The sequence below is a fragment of the Hemiscyllium ocellatum genome, chromosome 34 (assembly GCF_020745735.1).
Source record: "Hemiscyllium ocellatum isolate sHemOce1 chromosome 34, sHemOce1.pat.X.cur, whole genome shotgun sequence".
NCBI classification, from domain to species: domain Eukaryota; kingdom Metazoa; phylum Chordata; class Chondrichthyes; order Orectolobiformes; family Hemiscylliidae; genus Hemiscyllium; species Hemiscyllium ocellatum.
The window spans coordinates 32,973,892-32,997,528 of NC_083434.1; the positions used below are offsets into that span (position 1 = coordinate 32,973,892).

Consider the following 23,637-nt stretch of genomic DNA (forward strand, 5'->3'; position numbering starts at 1 on the left):
TATAGTGACCCTGGAGTTAAACTCACCACCCATCCTCTCTCCCTCTCTATTGAGAAGGTAATCCTGTAGACCTCTGGGACTGTGGCAACTTTATCCAAAATGTTCCTTTGTGTACGTACCAGGTTATTGATTCTTTTAGTGTGTAAGTGTTGCTCCTCTTGTTGTATCTCAGTTTGGTCTCCATGCTGGCAGGGTCACATCCATAGTTTAGCTCCATTAGACTGAAGCAAGCAACCAAACAATTCTCTTTTTGCTTCTTTCAGGAGGTACTGATTGGACAGTTGAACAAAGCTACTACTTGGCATCTGGGGCTTTGCAAATGGAATCGGCGAGAGCAAAGCCAAGAAGCTACTCAAACCAATCAGAAATGTGACTTCAGCCATCGCTGGAACTGAACACCTTTGGGTAGATTTGATGGCTTTAAAATTGGAGTGGAGGTGGGAACTGAGGGTAGGCGACCTCATGGTTCAGGGATGGGCAACTACAGTCATTTGGATAGATTAGGGAAGCTGTCCCGTTCTCATTAAATCAGAGAAGGTGATGCTATTTAAAATCATGACAGGATAAAAGAGGTTGAAATAAAAAGAAAGTTTTCTTTAGTGGCTAAGAGGGGTTTCAGAACAAGTAGGTAAACATTTTAAGGTGATTGGCAAATCAGTCAGACAGGAAATGTTACACTTCCGCTTTGTCATTTTAAATTAATATCATCTTTCTAGTGAAACACTGCAGCATTTAGTGCTCAGGCCATGATTTCTGTGGATATTGAGAGAATATATAATTGCCTGTCTGAGAGGAAATTAAGTATTGGTCGTAAGTAACTTTATTTTGATTTTTTTTGTCTGGAAGTTTTTGAATGAACTCATTAATTAAGGAACATTATTAATATTATGAATGAATTCTCCCATTTCAGTGCGTTAGCCTTTCTAACTAAAATATATTGAAACATCATATTCCTGGTTATCACTGTTACTAGCCAGGACGAATTGAAGATTCACCAAATAGTAACATTGCTCTGAAACCTCAACTGCCTTTGAACTAATTCAGTGATAACTATCACTTACTGCTCTTTGTTTCCCTCTAGTTTATGGAAAGATGGATCACAGGATGAACACAACTGAAAATCTGTTCAGCACGTTCAGTGACTACAATTACGACGAACAGTATGTTCCATGTGATACACAATCTGCAAATGTTTTTGGTGCAACCTTCCTACCAGTCCTGTACTCCCTGGTGTTTCTCTTTGGTCTACCTGGGAACACACTTGTGTTGTGGGTTGTTTTAAAACATAGACGTCTTACAAAATTGACAGATATTTATCTTTTCAATTTGTCGTTATGTGACTTGCTGTTTGTGAGCACACTTCCTTTCTGGGCATATTCTGCTGCAAATCAATGGATTTTTGGAGAAGCCTTTTGCAAGATTGTTTCTGCTGCTTATGAGCTGGGCTACAATGGTGGCACAATGTTCATAATCTTGATAACTGTAGACCGCTACCTTGCAATCGTTCACGCTGTATTCTCGGTCAGGACTAGGACTGTTCGAAATGGGATCATTTCAAGTATAGTGATGTGGTGTGTAGCTTTGGTTGTCTCATCTCCCACAATAATATTTAACAAAATTGAAAGAGTTGGGGAAAGATTTGTTTGCCATACTTTCTTTCCACAGGGCAATGTTTCAAATTGGAAACTCTTTATCCTTTTCAAATCCATTGTTTTGGGTTTTTGTGTTCCATTGGCTTTTATAGTTTTCTGTTATACAAGAATAATTCAAACCCTGCATAAAAACAGAAGCTATAAGAAACACAGGGCTATAAAAGTTATATTTACTGTGGTTATTGTGTTTCTTGTATTTTGGACACCATACAACATTGTGATGTTGCTGGAGTCATTGAGAGAACAGAATGTTTTAACTGGCTGTGAGTTCCGAAAACGTCTACTGATTGCCCAGCAAGTAACTGAATCCATCACATTTGTACATTGCTGTTTAAACCCAGTCATTTATGCATTTCTGGGTGAAAGATTTCGATTCTATCTTTGCAGACTTCTTTACAGTTGTTTGCCTCCATCACTTAGATATAAAGTCAGTGACCAATCTCCTTTGGCTTCTCGTGTTTTACCTGTTTCTGTCCGCTCACAATTCTCTGGGGACCATGACTCCTCCACACTTTTGTAGTTCAGTATTTCAGGTGCTATATTGCAATATCGACTTACAATACATTTACAGGGAATCTTTAAGTCTTTCTCTTTTGAATGAATTCTCTCTAAAGTTGTTTCTGTTTATGGAACCATTTTTGTCCTTTAAAGAGCTATTTATCATGTTAACGTCCCTATTTATCATTTTAACTTCCCTTACTTCATGTCATGTCGTGCATTACTGTGTCTGTCAGCTCATTACATCATCAGCAATGCCCCCTAGTTGTGCTATGAAAGATGGCACCATTGTATCGTTAAGATCGTTTTTCTGAATTGTTCTCTGCTCAGTGAATGAAATAAACTTTATTTTAAACTTTTCTTTAAAGAATTCTCTGTGTTTGTATCTGCACTAATAGAGGTGCTGTTGTGAATTTAATTTGAAAAAATAAGTATCTGCTGCCTTTTACTCTGCAGTATTTTACCAGTGCAGGCACAATAGATGTGGAGCTATACTTCAAATTTCTTTATAGAGTGCTTTTCATTCAAGAAAGCTGCTTTCATCATTGAAACTTCCTGTGTATTGTTTCAGTCATTTCAGCCAGGAATACACAGTGCAGCCCATATAAGGCACAATATTTCAACCTTTTAGAGGCAAAGAGTTTCTGAATGAACCTTACTCTGGCTTGAACACTGCTTCACGTGGGAAAACATGTCTTGCTTAAAGTTGTTTCACATAAGATTAGAATTTTTAATGATGGCATCCTTGATTTAAAGTGAGGTCACTATGTATATATACAACCTATCTCAAAGTTGAGCTAAATTGTGTAACTCTTAAGTCATGTGTGAAGATAAACATGACCAACAATATTCAGAGGAAGCACGATTATCCGGCATTTGATTAACTGTATCTTGGATTATCCGGACAAGATTGCAAGGTCCCAATGCTTAGCTAACAATGTTATCCGGCATTCAATTATCCGAACAAATTACTGCCCACCCGTGTCCTTTGGATAATCGAGGTTCCTGTGTAGACAGGGTGGTTACACAGGCATTTGACTAACACGCTTGCCTTCATTGCTCAGTCATTTGAGTATAGGCGTTGGGAAGTCATGCTGAATTTGCATAGGACATTGCTGAGGCTGCTTGTGGAATACTGTGCCTAGTTCTGGTCACCCAGCTATAGGAGGGATTTTACTCAGCTGGAAAGCATTCAGAAGAGATTTACCAGGACGTTGCCAGTTATGGAAGGTTTGAGTTATAAAGAAAGGTTGGATAGGCTGGGACTTTTTTCACTGGAAGAAAATAGTTTGAGAGGTGACCTTATAGAAGGTTATAAAATCAGGAGGGTAAATATAGAGTTAATGGTAGTTGTCTTTTCCATAGGATGAATTTCAAGATTAGGGGGCACATACTTAAGGTGAGAGGAGAGAGATTTTAAAAAGATATGAGGGACATTCTTCTACACAGTGTGGTTCACATGTAGAATGAACATCCTGAGGAAGTGGCAAATGTGGGTACAGTTACAAATTTGAAATATTTTTGGGTAGGTACATGAATAGGAAAGGTTTCACAGGATATGGGCCAGAAGCAGGCAGGTGGGACAAGTTCAGTTTGGGATTATGGTCGGCACGGACTGGTTGGACGATACGTTGTCTGTTTCTGTGCTGTATGACTCAATGACTCAATCTTCAAACATTTGTGTACAAACTGCTCCATGTCTCTATCCACTTGCAGCCCCAGACTGGTACCATTTAATATCATCAGAGAAATAATTGTGGAAGGAATTAAAGGAGTACTCCCAGTCATGGTGTGTGCGGGTGAAAAGAAACCTGTCCTTCAAAGTGAGAAGAAGTTGAAGGTAAAAGTTTAGAACCTTTATTTAAAATGTTTCAGACACGGAAGGTGGGGTCAGTGGTTTACAATTTACCACTTTTGCAGCGTATGGTATGCTTTGTGCCTTAAATAATGAATGAATTAATGCAGATTATTATGTTATGGCAGGAGAATTAATTATCTCACTCCTCTGAATTGGCCTTTATAACTAAAATGCAGACTGCATGAAGGAATGGATATCTGGTCGCTTTGAGTAATTGCTGGCTCTTTTAGCACTCTTCCTCAGTTTCCTCAACTTCCTTCCCACATCAGCAGGAGAACTTCAGAGGTTTGACCATTAGGAGGTTTTTAACTGAAGGCATTATAAAGACTCATTGCACCAATGCTGGGGGTAGGATTTGAACAGGAAAGAGCTGACATGTGGATTGTATGTAACCCTGAACTATTGGTAAATGGGTGTAAATGGATGCCCGTTAGCACAATGGCTCTCACTTTTTACAATCTTCATGCCAGGCTGCGGTCACATCATTATTCCAAGGCATCACTCTCCTTATCCTTTAATATTCCCTCAGGAATGTGGGGGTTAGTGCAGCATTAATTGCTCATTTCTTGCACTGGAGAAGATGGAGAGAAATGACTTTCGTGAGCTACTGAAGTCCATGTTCATGTATGTTCACCCACACTGCTGTTAGGGAGGGAGTTCCTGGATTTTGACCCAGAGACTGTGAAGGAACAGAGATTTGTTGTTTCAAGTAACGTTATTGGGTTGGATTGGAGGGTAATTCACAGGAGGTCATGTTCCCATGTAATGTCTGCCCTTGTCCTTCCAGTAGGTAGAGCTCACAGGATTGGAATATCTTGCTGAAGAAGCCCTGGGTGAGGAGTTGCAGGGCATCTTGTAGATGGTACATACTGCTGCCAGTCTGCACCCCAAAGGTGAAGGGAGTAAATAACGAAGGGGATGAATGCTGTCGAGTCTCTGGGGTATTTTTGGAGTTCACCACAATCCTGCCCTGTGTCTTGTAGTTGGGAGAAAGGCTCTAGGGGATTCAGGATGTGAGTTAATTGGCACCAAATTGCCAGCATCTGACCTACTTAATGGCCTGAGCATTTATGGAGCCAGTCTTGTTGAATTTCTGGTCGATGATGATGCCCAAGGTGTTGGTGATCAGGAATTCAGTATGGCAAAGGCAATGGCATTCAATGCCAAGAAGAGGTGGGTAGATTCACTCTGTTGCTGGCAATTGTTATTGTTCAACATGTGCGTGTGTGAATGTTGCCAGTGATTAGCCCAATCTTTAATTGTAGCTCACATCTCACTGCCTGCACGCACAAACAGCTTCAGTGTCTGAGGAGTTGTGGAAGGAGCTGAGCATTCTGTAATGAACAACTCACATTCCCTATGGCGGAGGCAAGATCATTGATGAAAGAGTTGAAGATTGGTGTGCCGAGGGTTCTACCTGGAGGACTTCCAGCAACAATAAGGTGCGACATCTTCCTCAGTAACAAGTTTGTGTTTTTTGTACTCGGTATGACTAGTTCATGGAGGGTCATTGATTTATCCCCATTGGCCTCAGTTGTAGAGACTTAGAACTTTACAGATGGAAACAGATCCTTCCCTGAGATTTATCCGCCTTTATCCAATGCGTTCATGTCAACTAGGTTTCCCAAACTAAATCAATCCCATTTACAAGCATTTGGCCCATATCCCTCTAACCATTCCTATTTATGAACCTGTCCAAATGTCTTTTTTAATGCTGTAACTATACCAGCATCTCCCATTTCCTCTGGCACTTCACTCCACAAAGAAACCACCCTCTGTGTGAAAGAATTGCCCCTCAGGTCCCTTTTAAATCTCTCTCCTCTCACCTTAAAGCCATGCCCCCTAATCTTGCAGTCCTCCATCCTAAGAAAAAGATACCCAACCACTAAAGCTATCTATAGCCCTCATGATCTTATAGACTTTGAAAAGGTCGTGCCTCAATCTCCTACACTCCAGTGGGAAAATTCCCAGCCTATCCAACTTTCCTGTATAACTCATACCTTCCATACTCGGGCACATCCTAGTAAATCTCTCCTGAACCCTCTCCAGCTTAATAAACTCCTTCCTATAATAGGCGACCAGAACTGGACACAGTACTCCAGAAGAGGCCTCACCAATATCCTGTGCAACCTGAACGTGACGTCCCAACTCCTGTACACAAAGGTCTGAGCTATGAAGGCAAGCTTGCTAAACACCTTCTTAACTACCCCATCTACCTGTGACACAAACTTCAAAAAATTATGTGCCTGAACCCCTGGGCCCCTCTGTTCTACAATACTACTCAATGCCCTACCATTAATTGTGTACGTCCAACCCTGGTTTGTTATACCAAAAGGCAATACCTAGCATTTATCCAGATTGAACCCCATCTTCCTTTTTTCAGCCCATTGACCTATTGGATCAAGGTCCCTTTGTAATCTTAGAAAACCTTCTCACTGTCTTCTATGATGTCCTCCACAAACTTACTAACCATGCCTTCTGTCTTCTCATACAAATCATTATCTTCATTTCTTTTGGGCACTTCTGTATCCTCATTAAAATCAAATCTTCGGCAATGCATGTTTGTGCTCCCGACGACTGATAAAAGTGAGAGAAATAAAAAGAAAATAAGAAATAAAAACAAACAGGAGTGTCAGACATCACAAAAAAAAAGAACTGTCACACATCCTGTTAAGGAGGAAAAAGGGTAGTGTTCCATGGTTACGTCCGTGCCCGGGTGTCTCTGGAGAAGGAGCACGCAGTGTCTACCAACACCTTCAAGCTGTTCAGGGAGAGGTGGGCACTGCAGGGAGTGGAATGCTTTACTTCCTTGCTCAACTCAGTTTTGATTTAATCCCTACCATCCCCTTCACTGTTTGATCACACAGCATTGCCTTTTGATGAAAAGGACACTGTAATTGGCCACCCTGGTGTTTCCTTTCTTCCTGGTGGTGGAAACTGAATAAAGATGTGCATACCTGTTGTCTTTCACTGTATCTCACACTGGCACCCATACAACGTGGGTGCTGGGAAAAATATAATCACAAGAAAAGAAAGAAGAAAAAAGATATAAAAGGTGAGTGTTCCGTGATTACGTCAGAGCCCGGATGTCTCTGAAGAAGGAGTACGCAGTGTCTACCAACACCTTTGAGCTGTTCAGGGAGAGGTGGGCACCGCAGGGAGTGGAGTGCTTTATTTCCCCCCCAACTCCATTTTGATTTAACCCCTGCCTTCTCCTTCATTGTTTTGATCATGCAGCATTGCCCTCTGAGAAGAGCACTACTTGTCACTGGCCACTCGAGTGTTCCCTTTCCTCCTGGTGGTGGGATACAAATAAAGATTTACACACCTGTTGTTCTTCACCTACACCTGTACACACACATGACATGGGTGCTGGGGAAAAATAAGCACGACTTCAGTTAGGTGGTAGTGTGGATTAAACAAAAAGGGGAGTGAGGTGGGAGGGACGGGTGGTATCCTGGGTTGCCAGGGGTGTATGTGTATTACACACTTTTATTGTTCAGTTTATTAAACTGTTTGTATGTGATTGCGTTCACTGTTTTCACTTTGATATGATACGATGGGATTAGAGGTTCATCCTCATTTCCCTGCAAGCTGGTTGTATGGTGGGGTTTGGGGTCTGACTTTGCTGCCCCATTCCACTGTAAATTGCTGTTTCTGTTGTACGGCTGTTCGTGATAACTGTTTGTTTGTGATTTGTACTGGTTAATAAAATAAAACAAAATATAAAGAGTGAGTGTCAGAGATACTGGTACCTGACTCTGAATGAGGCAGTACTAAAGTCAAGGTCAGTTCTTGTGTAAATAAAGGATGACTTGCTGATAGAATTCTGGCCTCTGTGGAGTTATTTCAGAGAACCTTCTGGAAGTGGCAGGTTCAACAGTAGATTACTTGAAACTTTAGACTAAAACTAAACTGAGTGAGTTAGCAGATAAATTGAAGGCAGAAATAAAAGCAGGATCTCATAAGGATGGGAGGCTTCAATTGAGAAAAACATCAAAATGAAACAATGTGAATTAGAAAAGAAAAATAGAAGACAAGAGACGTGGAGTTAAGAAAACTGGAAATTGAGAAGGAGGGAAAAGATAACAAAGGTAATAGAAATAGACTTTTTAAAAGTTTGTACTCGAGAAAAGATAGTGAAATTAAAGAATATGAGTTGGCTATGAGACAGCTTAGAACAAATAAGGGTAGAAGAGATGATTTTAGAGATAGATTGAAGGACACTAACGTAATAAAGGAGCAAGATTAGAACCAAAAAGTTAATTTGATTCAATTTTAATAACTCTGGACATAAAAAAGTCAATTGCTTAGAATAAACTATAAGGAGAGAGATGGCTTAGAAGAGTCGTGAAAATTCTTTCTTAAGTACTGGACTGACATGGTGAATCAGACTACTGGACTTTCTGAGTATTTTATCTCTTAAGGTATGGTATTTTCATAGCTTTAAAATGACCAAATAAAAATATGAGAGTTTGGATATGGGCTAAATGCTGGCAAATGGGACTAAATCAGTTTAGGATATCTGGTTGGCATGGACGAGTGGGGCCAAAGGGTTTGCTTCTGTGCAGTACATCTCCAAGATTCTATGTCAATTGAGCGACAGGGTGAATAGCGCAGTTGCAGTGGGATTCATGAAACAAATTTCCTACAGAAGGCATTGGTCTTTTTGGAAATAACCTGGCAGCTTCAAGAATATTAGCCTCACCGAGGATGGGGAAACAATCAATGAAAGCAAATGAAACAATGTTAGAACGGGATTATTCTGGATTGGTTAGTGACTGTGTCATAGCTAGATCTTAGGCCCATTGAGTTAGACAGGAAGAAAAGGAGGCTATAAAACAGGGAGGTGATCTCAGTACTGTAAAGGAGGGTTGTTGGAATTAACTCCTGTTGCAAATCTTTACAATCGTTTTACATGGGAACATAAACTATTGTTTACCATTTTGTGTAATAAATGCTTGTTAAAATCAAATTTGTACATTGCATTTATATTTCAGTGAAAAACCACCTTGTTAAAACTGCAAAAAAGACTGAAAATTATCTGTTTTGTCAATATTATCTGGGATGTGACTTGTTCAGGAATAACATTGGCTGGGATCATAACAAGGCATCAGCAAGTTAATGCATCCAATCAAACCCTGAAATGATCAAAGATTGGAGCAGCTGTTGTATGAAATGAATATATCTTGTGTTGTGATAGAAGACCAAGGTTCTCAGAATCCCTACAGTGTGGAAAGGGGCCATTTGGCCCATCATGTCTGTACCAACCTTCCAACGAGCAACCCACCCAGCCCTTTACCGTATCCTCACATTTGGCATGGCAAATCCACATGGCCTGCATGTCTTCAGATGATGGGACGTAACTGAAGCACCCAATGGAACCCCATGCAGGAACAGGGAGAACGTGCAAGCTTCACACAGACAGTCACCCAAGGCTGGAATTGAACCCTGGCCTCTGGCACTGGAAGGCAACAGTGCTTACCACGGAGCCAGCATGCTACCCTAAGAGGTGAATGGACAATGGAGTGCAAACCCTTCATGAATTGTGGCAATGCAAGTACTGCCCTGCTCAATGTTTTATGTGGTTTTAATCATCAAATTGTGGGCTGTTATAGGTACACCAACCATCATCACTGTTCAAGCAATTCAGAGCATCTGGTTCAATGGATGCGGAGGAAGGTGATTTATTGTAGAGGGACTATTCAGAAACTGAAAGCTCCACATTAGACCCAGCATCGGATCCTTACCATAGGGACCATGCCTAAGAAACCCAACATGAATCAATGAATTCTTCATGTGTAATGCTGAAGACAATGGATTTAATGGTTTTGAAAATATTATAATTGTGGTTCAAATTATCTTTGTACAATTATTTCATTAAATAAACCATGACAGACTCATTTAATTTGATGACCCATTATTTCTTTTTAAATTTTTCTGGTGGCCAATTGCACCAACACAGGAGGGTCATATGTTGCAAGCTATGTATAAGGCAAGCTCCATTTTTGAAGGATATTTCAAAGCTTCATTTTGGCTTGCGAGGGTAAAGTGACGACTGCAGATGCTGGAGATCAGAGTCGAGAGTGTGGTGCTGGAAAAGCACAGCAGCTCAGGCAGCATCTGAGGAGCAGGAGAGTCTATGTTTCGAGCATAAGCCCTTCATCAACTGTCTGACCTGCTGTGCTTTTCCAGCACCACACTCCCACAATCTACTGTCACAGCTTTTAAGAAATGAAATGGGAATGATGATGGAGGAAATAAGGGAAGGTCTGTGATAAGGTGGGAGATGGGAGCTAGCAAATGTCAAAAGATTAAGTGGTGCAAGGCCAAAGGGAGAAAGAATGGGAGAAGTGATGAAACAAGAGGAGCTGTGAATGGTAGAAAGATGAATGACTGCCAATCCAAAAGAAAAACAAGTTCAAAGCAAAAGCTGCTAACAGCATGAGGCAAATTTGATTTTATTTATTATTGTCACATGTACCTGGGTACCCTGAAAAGTTTTGTGTGCAGTATAGGCAGATCATGCCATACAAAGTGGATCAGGCTATATAATAGAGTGACGAACACAAGATTACGGCAGGACAGAAGATGCATAAACGGCAAGATCAACATTACATTTAAAATTTGAGAGGTCCATTCAGAAGTTTAATAACAGCAGGGAAGAAACTATTCTTGAATCTGTGCGTCTATGTGTTCAAACTTTTGCAACTTGACGGAAATATTTGGAAGAGTTTCTAACTGGGTAGAGAGGGATCTTCGATGATGGGGTCTGAGGCAGTGAGAGGTACACATGGGGTCAATGGATGAAAGGTTGGTTTATGTGATCGACTGAGCTGTGTTCACAACTCTCTGTAGTTTCTTCCAGTCCTGGGCAGAGCAGTTGTTGCACCAAGTCATGATGCATCTAGACTGAATGGTACATCTATGAAAATCAATGAGTCTTTATAGTCATGTCAAATTTCCTCTGCCTTCTGAGGAAATGGTGGCATTGTGCTTTCTTGACCATCAATCAGCATGGGCAGACCAGGGCAGATTATTAGTGAACATTGCTCAGTTAGAACTTGATGCTTTCGACCATCTCCACATCAGCCACCACCAATGTACATAGGAGGTCCCCCTGCACCTTGCTTCCTGAAGTCAATGACTAGCTCTTTCCATTTTTTGACATTGAGGGAAAGATTATTATCTTTGCATCATTTCACCAAGCATTCTTATCTCTCCTGTCTTCTGCATCATTATGGTTTGAGATCCAGCCTACAATATTGGAGTCATCAGCAAACTTGCAGATGGAGTAAGAATGAAATTTGACCACACAGTTGTGAGTGTACAGGGAGTACAGAGAGGAAGGGGCTGATTATACACCTTGTGGGCCCTCACTGGGTTGAGCTCTCGAAAATCATGACTTTATGTGAAACAACGTTATGAAAACATGCTCTCCCACTGGAATCAATGTTAAAGTCAGAGTTAAGTGCATGAAGAACATCTTTGCTCCAAAATGCTGATACAAACGTTGAAATACAGTGCCATATATGGGCATCACTGTGTTGTTATGACATGGTGGTGAACCCTTTTGTTAATTAAAACAAACACCAGAAGAGCTCACCTTGCCTCATAATCTGTTAAAGTATGAATAACAGAGAACTCCCAAATTCCACTATTTAAAGAGAACAATATCAACTCACTTTTTTGCTCTAAAAGTGAATATTACATAATAACTATTCACAACTCTAAGCCCCCCTTTCTCTTAACTGCTGATTATCTGCCTCCAACTCTATAACAATACGCTGTTCCAATAAAACACTTATTAAAATTGCATCAACTTAATTTAAAAACCACACAGCTGCTGTCGTCTTTAGTGTCTTTCTTCTTCAGGCTGAAGATCTCCCTGCATCATTTTCTCTATTATAGAAAGGTTTCAACATATTCACATAACATACCCAATACAGTTTTTTTTTCTATCTGGTATCTTTACCAGATAGTTTACCTGAAGAAAGTGAGGACTGCAGATGCTGGAGATCTGCAGTATTCCTGAGGGTTATTATCTTAAAGATTGAATCCTAAGATGAAAATGGAGACCACGGCAGGTTAGTGCAGAGGGGAAATGGGCTGAAGATTGTGCATCAGATTGTGTTTCCAGTAACATACAGACAGAAAATGTTACAGGTTTCACATGAATTACCAGTAGGAGGTCACCCAGGTGTGAGGAAGAATCAAACTAAGGTACAAAAGCACTTCTATTGGCCTGGACTGCACAAGGATGTGGCTAAATGTTGCCGTACATGTCACATGTACCAAATGGTAGGTAAGCCACGGGTGGTAATTAACCCAGCATTTTTGTTACCAATTCCCACATTTGAAGAACCTTTCATGTGGGTTATGATTGATTGTGTAGGTCCCCTCCCTAAAACTAAAAGCGGTGATCCGTACTTGCTAACCATAATGGATGTGTGTACCAGATTCCCAAAGACAAGTCCATTACTGAGTATTAAGGCAAAAAGGGGGGGCAGAGAAGTTAATAGCTTTCTTTACGTGATATGGGCTACCCAGAGAGATTCAGTCAGACCAGGGGTTTAATTTTACTGCTATGCTGTTTAAGGAGTTCATACATAGCTTAGGCATAAAGCACTTTAAATCAAGTGTCTACCATCCTTAATCCCAGTGAGTTTTGGAAACGTGGTATCAGAGTGTACTGTCAGGATTATCTGAATGACTGGGATAACAATATCCCATTCGTATGAACAAGAGATTCGATGGTTCGGGCATAAGCCCTTCTGAAGAAGGGCTTATGCCCGAAACGTCGAATCTCCTGTTCCTTGGATGCTGCCTGACCTGCTGCGCTTTATCCAGCAACACATTTTCAGCTCAGATAGTTTACCTGACTCAACTTTTTTCTCAATTGGATAAGGACCAGTAAACCTGGCTTTGAAGGAATCTCCTACCATTGGTAACAATACTAATCCATCATTCCCAAGGGAAAACATCTGAATTTTAGAGTTTTTATCTGCCACCAGCTTCATTCTATGCTATTCCTTCTTTAGGTGATGTTTAGCTAACTCACCTCTCAATTTAATCTCTCCCTCATCTCAGACACATAATCCAAGTGTGAGATCGCCAACTTCACTCCTGTCAATTTTTCTTTAATTAATTTCAAAGGCCGTCTGAAATTAACTCAAAGGGAGTGAACTGAGTAGATTCATTTGGGACATCTCTAATGGCAAACAATACGAATGGGATATTGTTATCCCAGTCATTCAGATAATCCTGACAGTACACTCTGATACCACGTTTCCAAAACTCACTGGGATTAAGGATGGTAGACACTTGATTTAAAGTGCTTTATGCCTAAGCTATGTATGAACTCCTTAAACAGCATAGCAGTAAAATTAAACCCCTGGTCTGACTGAATCTCTCTGGGTAGCCCATATCACGTAAAGAAAGCTATTAACTTCTCTGCCCCCCCTTTTTGCCTTAATACTCAGTAATGGACTTGTCTTTGGGAATCTGGTACACACATCCATTATGGTTAGCAAGTACGGATCACCGCTTTTAGTTTTAGGGAGGGGACCTACACAATCAATCATAACCCACATGAAAGGTTCTTCAAATGTGGGAATTGGTAACAAAAATGCTGGGTTAATTACCACCCGTGGCTTACCTACCATTTGGTACATGTGACATGTACGGCAACATTTAGCCACATCCTTGTGCAGTCCAGGCCAATAGAAGTGCTTTTGTACCTTAGTTTGATTCTTCCTCACACCTGGGTGACCTCCTACTGGTAATTCATGTGAAACCTGTAACATTTTCTGTCTGTATGTTACTGGAAACACAATCTGATGCACAATCTTCAGCCCATTTCCCCTCTGCACTAACCTGCCGTGGTCTCCATTTTCATCTTAGGATTCAATCTTTAAGATAATAACCCTCAGGAATACATTCTGATTCCTTTTTTGAGTGTGCATATATGTATTATTGTCTTGTCTTTCTGTTGCATGTCCCTTAGCCTTTCAGGACTAAACACTTCTGTCTGACCCTCTGTCTGTTCAGGTTTTTCCTACACCATTACATCAAACAAGGTATCTGCTAACTGAACTTCAACTCCTTTATCTTTCGCTTTAGCTTTTGCTTCTTGCTGTGACTTATTATCTTGTTATCACACAGTCTGGGAAAGTTCCAGAATATTTTTCTTTTAACTCGTCAGTTCCTGGCTTTGCTTTGGCTTCTCCACAACAAGTAGTGTCACTCACGCTGCTAAATTGTTCCCAAAAAACAAACTGCATTTATGGAACTGAAATTCTGTCAATCACTCCCTCTGTTACTTCCCCAGTCTTGGTTTGGCACTCCAACCTAGTCTTACACAGCGGAATGTTAAATTTATGTCCATCTATTCCACGAATTTCCACTCTCACAGGTCACATGTCAGAAAGGGTGCAAATATGTTTATCTCTTACTATTAGAGACTGATTAGATCCAGTATCTCTCAAAAGTATAACTTCTTTCCCTTTTCCCCATGTTCTTGCTAAGTAAACTTTACCCACAGAGGTGAAATCTTCATAAAGATCGGGCACTAACTCAATACCCAGCCCCTGCCTAGGCTGTGTACTCTCCTGTAGCTCCTCAACGTTTCTTGGGGTTTCCTTTAATACTTTCACTAATCCCACTGTGTCAGCCTCTTTTACCATAGCTTTTCCCATAGTGCCTTTCTTCAATGACCAGCAATGTGATTTTACATGTCCCACCTTACACCTGAGGCTTTTCACCTTCTTTTCCCCCTCTTTGGCTTCTTTTTACACCTCTGGTAAAGTATTAACAGTGTGCTCTACTCTTTGTTTTGTAGTGTAGGGTCTCCCCTTCTCCCAATTTCTCTCTTTCACAGGATGGAATTCTTGCCAGATGCTAAATTTCGCCTTATGCACCAATATGTATTCATCTGCCATCCCTGCTGCTCTTCTCACTTTTTGAACTTTCTGTTCCTCCACATGAATTCTTATCATCTCTGGAAGTGAGATTTTAAACCCCTCCAGCCAAATAATCTCTTAGAACCTCAGAGGTTTTAGCTATTTTTAAGGCCCACACCCATCTATCAATATTACTATGTTTAATTCTTGCAAACTCAATATAAATCTCTCCTGGTTTCTTCTTTCTATGTCCGAACTGCTTCTGGTACCATAAGCACTCAGAATAGCCTTTTTGACATAATCTCTTGACCTGCCATCTGACAGCGCTGCATATACCTCACTATCAGCTTTACCCACAAGTTTTCTGGTCATTCCATCTGCCCAGTCAATTCTTCAAATGAAATAAGGAAGGTTTCAACATCTTTCTTCTCAAAATATGCCAAAGTTTTAACATATTTGTACACATCACTATGTTCTCTCTTCACCTCCATCCTGTTAACTTGATTTTCGCGACTAATTCGCAACTTCTGAAGTTCAAATTTTCTCTCTCTCTGTTTTTTCTGCTCAGCTAAGAACCTTCTCTCCCTTTCTTTTTCCTCTTTATCTCTCTCTCTCTTTCTCTCTCTCTTTCTTCTCTCTCTCTCTCTTTCTCTCTCTCTTTCTTCTCTCTCTTTCTCTTTCTTCTAACATGGCTCTTCTCTGCCTTTTTTCGTCTTCTAAATCTATTTTCCTAAGTTGCAATTTTAGTTGTTTTTCTAACTCTACTGCACTTGCCTGTTTCTCTGATGCACCTAAGTGCTTGACCAACTCCATTACAATCTCAGTTTTCCTTTCATCCCTGGTTAAACCCAATTCTAACCTATTTGCTAATTCTGAAAGGATGTCCTTCCTTTGTCTTTCTAAACTTTCTTGGCAAATTTGGGAAGCATCCTCAAACCCCAGAAACTTTTTAGCAATCATAAGAGCCATTTCCTTCATATTTAATTTAACCAACCACAAGTAACTGAAACTAAACACATTTTTTCACATTTGTTTTATTTAAAGATCCGGGACACTAATCCGCAAGTGATTAAATCAGCTGGGACCTTTTGTATCCCAAAACCATTCAAATCTCACACTGGATCTGTCTAAACACATCCAAATCTATCCAAATTTCAGAACTGAGCCCCAAAACAGATACAACACGGCAGTGAACCCTTCTGTTAATTAAACCAAACACCCAGAAAAGCTCACCTCGCCTCATAATCTGTTAAAATGAGTGACAGAGAACTCCCAAACTCTACTATGTAAAGAAAATAATAGCAATTTATTTTTTCCTCAAAAGGTGAACATTAAACAACAACTATTCACAAAGTGGGGGGGGGGGGGGGGGGGGGGGGGGGGGGAGGCTTACCCCCTTTCTCTTAACGGCTTACTATCTTCAAAGTTTGGGAGAAGATTTGTAGCTCGGGTGCTCATTGTTGTGTTTCTGTTCGCCGAGCTGGGCATTTGTGTTGCAAACGTTTCGTCCTCTGTCTAGGTGACATCCTCAGTGCTTGGGAGCCTCCTGTGCAGCACTTCTGTGATGTTTCCTCCGGCATTTATAATGGCTCGTCTCTGCCGCTTCCGGTTGTCAGTTCCAGCTGTCGGCTGCAGTGGCCGGTATATTGGGTCCAGGTCAATGTGTTTGTTGATAGAATCTGTGGATGAGTGCCAATATACCGGCCACTGCAGCGGACAGCTGGAACTGACAACCGGAAGCGGCAGAGACGAGCCATTATAAATGCCGGAGGAAACATCACAGAAGCGCTTCACAGGAGGCTCCCAAGCACTGAGGATGTCACCGAGACAGGGGACGAAACGTTTGCAACACAAATTCCCAGCTCGGCAAACAGAACCACAACGGCTTACTATCTGCTTCCAACTCGATAACAATATGCTGTTCCAATAAGACACTTCGTAAAATTACATCAACTTAATTTTAAAACCACACAACCTTGGTGTCTTTCTTCTTTCAGCTAAAGATTTCCGTGGGTCAGCTTCTTTCTTTTTACTGCAAATGTGTTTCATATGAAAAGGTACCTTTGATAGAGAGTGTTTCCTAATTTCTTGGGTCTCCCTCAACAACAGTTGCTCTGTCTCCAATTTTCAAAACACCTGCATTTTTATACTCCCAACATTGGATCGTCTCATCGGTTCGATGTTGGCAAAACAATAAATTTAAACTCAATTGGATTTTAGTATCCTGGGACATAATTTAAACCAATTGGTTAAATTTGATTTGTTGTCAAAACAGTAACTGAAACCAAGGTATCCATTTCACAGTTAAACCATACATATTTTCGATTTTCTAGTACACTCTGGGAATGCCATCTAGTCATATACATAGGTGCTTGTAATCTCTCAGTTCAGAACTGTGTTCACTCTGTATTAAAGGGACAGTACACAACTTCATAACAGTGTACTCCTGACTGAAATGAATGGCAAAACAAAACACAGGAAATTTCAATGATGAATGTAGTTCTCTTGCTTGCAGAAAAGTCGACATAGAATTTAACAGTATACGTATAATACAGGCTCCTGATCTATTGTACCTGGTAAGAAAAACTACACAGTAAAATGCAACAGATAATTAATTACCTAAATTACATTCACAATAACACCTCTACTAGAGCAGGTACAAACATAGAGAATTATTTAAAGAAAAGTTTAAAATGAAGTTTACTTCATTCACGGAGCATAGAACAATTCAGAAAAATTACGATCTTAACTGTAGGACTCAGACGCAATGGTACCATCTTTAGCAGCACAGTCAGGGCGCATTGATGTAATGAGAGGGCAAAAGTGAGGACTGCAGATCCTGGAGATTAGAGTCTAGATTAGAGTGGTGCTGAAAAAGCACAGCAGGTCTGGCAGCATCCAAGGAACAGGAAAATCGATTTCCTGATGAAGGGCTTTTTCCCAAAATGTCGATTTTCCTGCTCTTTGGATGCTGCCTGACCTGCTGTGCTTTTCCAGCACCACCTCTAATCTAGACATTGATATAATGAGATGAGAGGCACAATAATGCATGAAATGACATGAAGTAAGGGACGTTAAAATGATAAGTGGCCCTTCAAATGAAAAAAATATGGTCGAGAGAAAGAAAGAACTTTAAATTGGAAAGTTCCATGAGCGAATGACTTAAATGAAGGACTCACTAGATGTCGATAAAGTGTGGTGCTGGAAAAAGCACAGCAGGTCAGGCAGCATCTGAGGAGCAGGGGAGTCAATGTTTCAGGCATTACCCTTCGTATGGGCAACTCCATATTGCAACATAGCACCTGAGAGACTGAGCTACAGAACTGTGGAAGGGTCATGGTCCCCAGAGGATGATGAACGGATAGAAGCAGGTAAAGCATGAGAAGTCAAATGAGATTGGTCACTGATTTTATATCTAAGTGATGGGGGCAAACAGCTGTAAAGAAGTCTGCGAAGATAGAATCGAAATCTTTCACCCAGAAATGCATAAATGACTGGGTTTAAACAGCAGTGTACAAATGTGATGGATTCAGTTACTTGCTGGGCAATCAGTAGACGTTTTCGGAACTCACAGCCAGTTAAAACATTCTGTTCTCTCAATGACTCCAGCAACATCACAATGTTGTATGGTGTCCAAAATACAAAAAACACAATGACCACAGTAAATATTAATTTGATAGCCCTGTGTTTCTTATAGCTTCTGTTCTTACGCAGGGTTTGAATTATTCTTGTGTAACAGAAAACTATGATAGCCAATGGAACACAAAAACCCAAAACAATGGCTTTGGAAAGGTTGAAGAGATTCCAATTTGAAACATTGCCCTGTGGAAAGAAAGTATGACAAACATATCTTTCCCCATCAGATTGGATTGTGCTAAATATCATTATGGGAAGAGAGGCAAACAAAGCTACACACCACATCACTACACTCGAAATGATCCCATTTCGAACAGTCCTAGTCCTGACCGAGAATACAGCGTGAACGATTGCAAGGTAGCGGTCTACAGTTATCAAGATTATGAACATTGTGCCACCAATGTAGCCCAGCTCATAAGCAGCAGAAACAATCTTGCAAAAGGCTTCTCCAAAAATCCATTGTTTTGCAGCAGAATATGCCCAGAAAGGAAGTGTGCTCACAAACAGCAAGTCACACAACGACAAACTGAAAAGATAAATGTCTGTCATATTCTTCAAACATTTGTGTTTTAGAAGAGCCCACAACACAAGTGTGTTCCCAGATAGACCAAAGAAAAACACAAGGGAGTACAGGACTGGTAGGAAGGTTGCACCAAAAACATTTGCAGATCCCATATCACATGGAGGAACGTGTTCTTTATAGTCATAAAAGAAGTAATTGGATGTACTGCTTGGCGTTTCCATTATGTTCATCACGTAATGCACCTTTCAGTAGACTAGAAAGGTAAAAAATAGCAGTCAGTGATGGTCATTATTGAATTAGTGCACAATTGAAATTACAGAGCTATGTTACACAATTGAGTTCAAACCTATTTGTTTCTGCTAGTAACAGTTTTAACCAACAATATTATGCAATGCTAACAAAAGCCGAAATTGCTGCAGATGTTCAGCATGTCTGGCAGTATCTGTGGAGAGACAAATACTGTTAATGTTTCGAATCCATTGACTCTTCCCCAGATTTTTCAGTAGTTTCTCATCACCTTGACCAACACCCAGAAAGTGGTTTAATCCATCCTCTAGCTTCATTTCATTAACAATAAAACAGTGACTGATGATTAATTTAGAACTGGTTACAAACAAAAATTGTAATTAAATTATTTGCCATGAACACTTACGGTTAATTGTATGAGAGAGAAGTACGCTTTCAGTCTCCACATAAATTACTGCTTCAGAGTTGCTGTTGGTCACATTTCCTGTCACTGGCTTGTACGTCAAATTGTAGAGTAAAAATTGAGGTCTGCAGATGCTGGAGATCAGAGCTGAAAATGTGTTGCTGTTTAAAGCACAGCAGGTTAGGCAGCATCCAAGGAACAGGAAATTCGACGTTTCGGGCCAGAGCCCTTCATCAGGAATGAGGAGAATGTGCCAGGCAGGCTAAGACAAAAGGTAGGGAGGAGGGACTTGGGGGAGGGGCAATGGAGATGAGAACATAACAACACGACGGCTGGAGGAGGAGCGCCTCATCTTCCGCCTGGGAACCCTCCAACCACAAGGAATGAACTCAGATTTCTCCAGTTTCCTCATTTCACCTCCCCCCACCTTGTCTCAGTCGGTTCCCTCAACTCAACACCGCTCTCCTAACCTGCAATCCTCTTCCTGACCTCTCCGCCCCCACCCCACTCCGGCCTATCACCGTCACCTTAACCTCCTTCCACCTATCACATCTCCATCTTACCTCATTACACATTATTGTTCCTAAAATAACCTAACCCTAGGTAGGTTCTGCAATAAGCAAAGAATGAAGCTTATGAAGCTTCTGAAGAAGGGCTTATGCCCGAAACGTCGAATCTCCTGTTCCTTGGATGCTGCCTGACCTGCTGCGCTTTATCCAGCAACACATTTTCAGCTCAGATAGTTTACCTGACTCAACTTTTTTCTCAATTGGATAAGGACCAGTAAACCTGGCTTTGAAGGAATCTCCTACCATTGGTAACAATACTAATCCATCATTCCCAAGGGAAAACATCTGAATTGTAGAGTTTTTATCTGCCACCTGCTTCATTCTATGCTATTCCTTCTTCAGGTGATGTTTAGCTAACTCACCTCTCAATTTAATCTCTCCCTCATCTCAGACACATAATCCAAGTGTGAGATCGCCAACTTCACTCCTGTCAATTTTTCTTTAATTAATTTCAAAGGCCATCTGAATATTAACTCAAAGGGAGTGAACTGAGTAGATTCATTTGGGACATCTCTAATGGCAAACAATACGAATGGGATATTTTTATCCCAGTCATTCAGATAATCCTGACAGTACACTCTGATACCACGTTTCCAAAACTCACTGGGATTAAGGATGGTAGACACTTGATTTAAAGTGCTTTATGCCTAAGCTATGTATGAACTCCTTAAACAGCATAGCAGTAAAATTAAACCCCTGGTCTGACTGAATCTCTCTGGGTAGCCCATATCACGTAAAGAAAGCCATTAACTTCTCTGCCCCCCCTTTTTGCCTTAATACTCAGTAATGGACTTGCCTTTGGGAATCTGGTACACACATCCATTATGGTTAGCAAGTACGGATCACCGCTTTTAGTTTTAGGGAGGGGACCTACACAATCAATCATAACCCACATGAAAGGTTCTTCAAATGTGGGAATTGGTAACAAAAATGCTGGGTTAATTACCACCCGTGGCTTACCTACCATTTGGCACATGTGACATGTACGGCAACATTTAGCCACATCCTTGTGCAGTCCAGGCCAATAGAAGTGCTTTTGTACCTTAGTCTGATTCTTCCTCACACCTGGGTGACCTCCTACTGGTAATTCATGTGAAACCTGAAACATTTTCTGTCTGTATGTTACCGGAAACACAATCTGGTGCACAATCTTCAGCCCATTTCCCCTCTGCACTAACCTGCCGTGGTCTCCATTTTCATCTTAGGATTCAATCTTTTAAGATAATAACCCTCAGGAATACATTCTGATTCCTTTTTTGAGTGTGCATATATGTATTATTGTCTTGTCTTTCTGTTGCAAGTCTCTTAGCCTTTCAGGACTAAACACTTCTGTCTGACCCTCTGTCTGTTCAGGTTTTTCCTGCACCATTACATCAAACAAGGTATCAAACAGACAAAATATAACGGAGAAACATTAGGGAATAAAATCAGAAAAATCCATGGGATTAGATTTGAAACAGGACCTTTGGCCCAACAAGTCCATACCGACCCATACCCAACACTACGGGCAATTTAGCATGGCCAATTCACCTGACCCGCACATCTTTGGACTGTGGGAGGAAACCAGAGCACCTGGAGGAAACCCACACAGACACAGGGCGAACATGCAAACTCCACACAGTCGCCTGAAGCAGGAATTGAACAGGGTCTCTGGCACTGTGAGGCAGCAGTGCTAACCACTGTGCCACTGTGCCGCCCACACCCTTGATAGCCTACACCCTTGGGCTGTAAAAGCGATGTCTCCAGCTATGATTTTCCAAAATTGTTCAGACTCAGGAATGGTCCCTTTAGGTTGAAAGTTGACAAATGTTATATTGTTATCCAGGAAAGAAAGTGGATGAAAACGTTAAACTGCAGGCAAGTTAGTTTAATATCAACAGTTGGGAAAATGTTAGAATCTATTATTAAACAAGGCTTCACAATGCAGTTACATAAACAGAGTATGATTTGGAAGAATTAACATGGTTTTACTAAAAGGCAAAAGTGAGGACTGCAGATGCTGGAGATTAGAGTCGAGACTGTGGTGATGGAAAAGCACAGCAGATCAGGCAGCATCCGAGGAGCAGGAAAATCGATGGTTCAGGAAAACATCTGAAACCTGATTTCAGATGAAGGGCTTTTAACCGAAATGTCTGACCCATGGTTTTACTAAAAGAGAGTCCTGTTTGACGAGTTTGTTGAGGTTCTTTGAGGATATAACTAGAAAGGGAGGTAAAGCAAGACCAGATGTGGTATACTTGGATGTTTGAAATGCATTCAACGTAGAGCCACAAAAAAGGATCCATGAAGTTCAGTGTAATGTATAACACAGTTCGAGGATGAGTTAACAGACAGGAAGCAGAGAGTAGGCATAAATGGGACATTTTCAAGTTAGCAGCCCAGAGCTGTTCACATGCGCTGCAAGGATCAGAGCTCAGAAATTCATAATCTATGTTAATGACAACAATCAGAGATTAATGCATCTGAGTTTGTGAATGATACAATGCTAAATGGACAGCATCAGAGTCCCAGGTTCAGTTCCAGCCTCGGGTGACTGTGTGGAGTTTGCACATTCTCCCCGTGTCTGCGTGGTTTTCCTCCGGGTGCTTCGCTTTCCTCCCACAGTCCAAAGATGGGCAGGTCAGGTGAATTGGCCATGCTAAATTGCCCATAGTGTAGGTGCATTAGTCAGAGAGAAATGGGTCTGGGTGGGTTACTCTTTGGAGGGTCAGTGTGGATTGGTTGGGCCAAAGGGCCTGTTTCCACACTGTAGGGAATCTAATCTAATCTAAACTGTAAGGCGGAAACAATGGCGTTGCAAAGAGATTGTACAGCAAGTCTGGCAGCATCTATGGAAAAAGGAACAGTGATACAGAAAAACCCATTCTGATGAAGAGTCATATCAAACTTGAAAGATTAACTGTTTCTATGTCCAGGACCAGGACCTGCTGAATCTCTGCAGCATTTCCTGTATTTGTTCAGATTTCCATCATCTGCAATATTTTGCTTTCACGCAAAGAGAAATTACCTAAATTACATTCACAGCAACACCTCTACTAGAGCAGGTACAAACATAGAAAATTATTTAAAGAAAAGTTTAAAATGAAGTTTACTTCTTTCACAGAGCATAGAACAATTCAGAAAAATTATGATCTTAACTGTAGGACTCAGACGCAATGGTACCATCTTTAGCAGCACAATCAGGGCGCATTGATGTAATGAGAGGGCAAAAGTGAGGACTGCAGATCCTGGAGATTAGAGTCTAGATTAGAGTGGTGCTGAAAAAGCACAGCAGGTCTGGCAGCATCCAAGGAACAGGAAAATCGATTTCCTGATGAAGGGCTTTTTCCCAAAATGTCGATTTTCCTTCTC

The 23,637-nt window shown here is 41.0% G+C and overlaps 2 protein-coding genes across 2 annotated transcripts; one reads left to right on the forward strand and one right to left on the reverse strand.

Annotated features, from left to right (window-relative positions):
- The first annotated feature begins 1,092 nt into the window (after positions 1-1,092).
- LOC132832164 (C-C chemokine receptor type 4-like) lies at positions 1,093-2,172 on the forward strand. The gene has a single exon (XM_060849912.1). The coding sequence runs from the start codon at positions 1,093-1,095 to the stop codon at positions 2,170-2,172; it is 1,080 nt and encodes a 359-aa protein (XP_060705895.1).
- Positions 2,173-18,224: 16,052 nt separating this feature from the next.
- Positions 18,225-19,298, reverse strand: LOC132832165 (C-C chemokine receptor type 4-like). The gene has a single exon (XM_060849914.1). It carries the CDS (start codon positions 19,296-19,298, stop codon positions 18,225-18,227), a length of 1,074 nt encoding a protein of 357 aa, XP_060705897.1.
- Between the last annotated feature and the right edge of the window lie 4,339 nt (positions 19,299-23,637).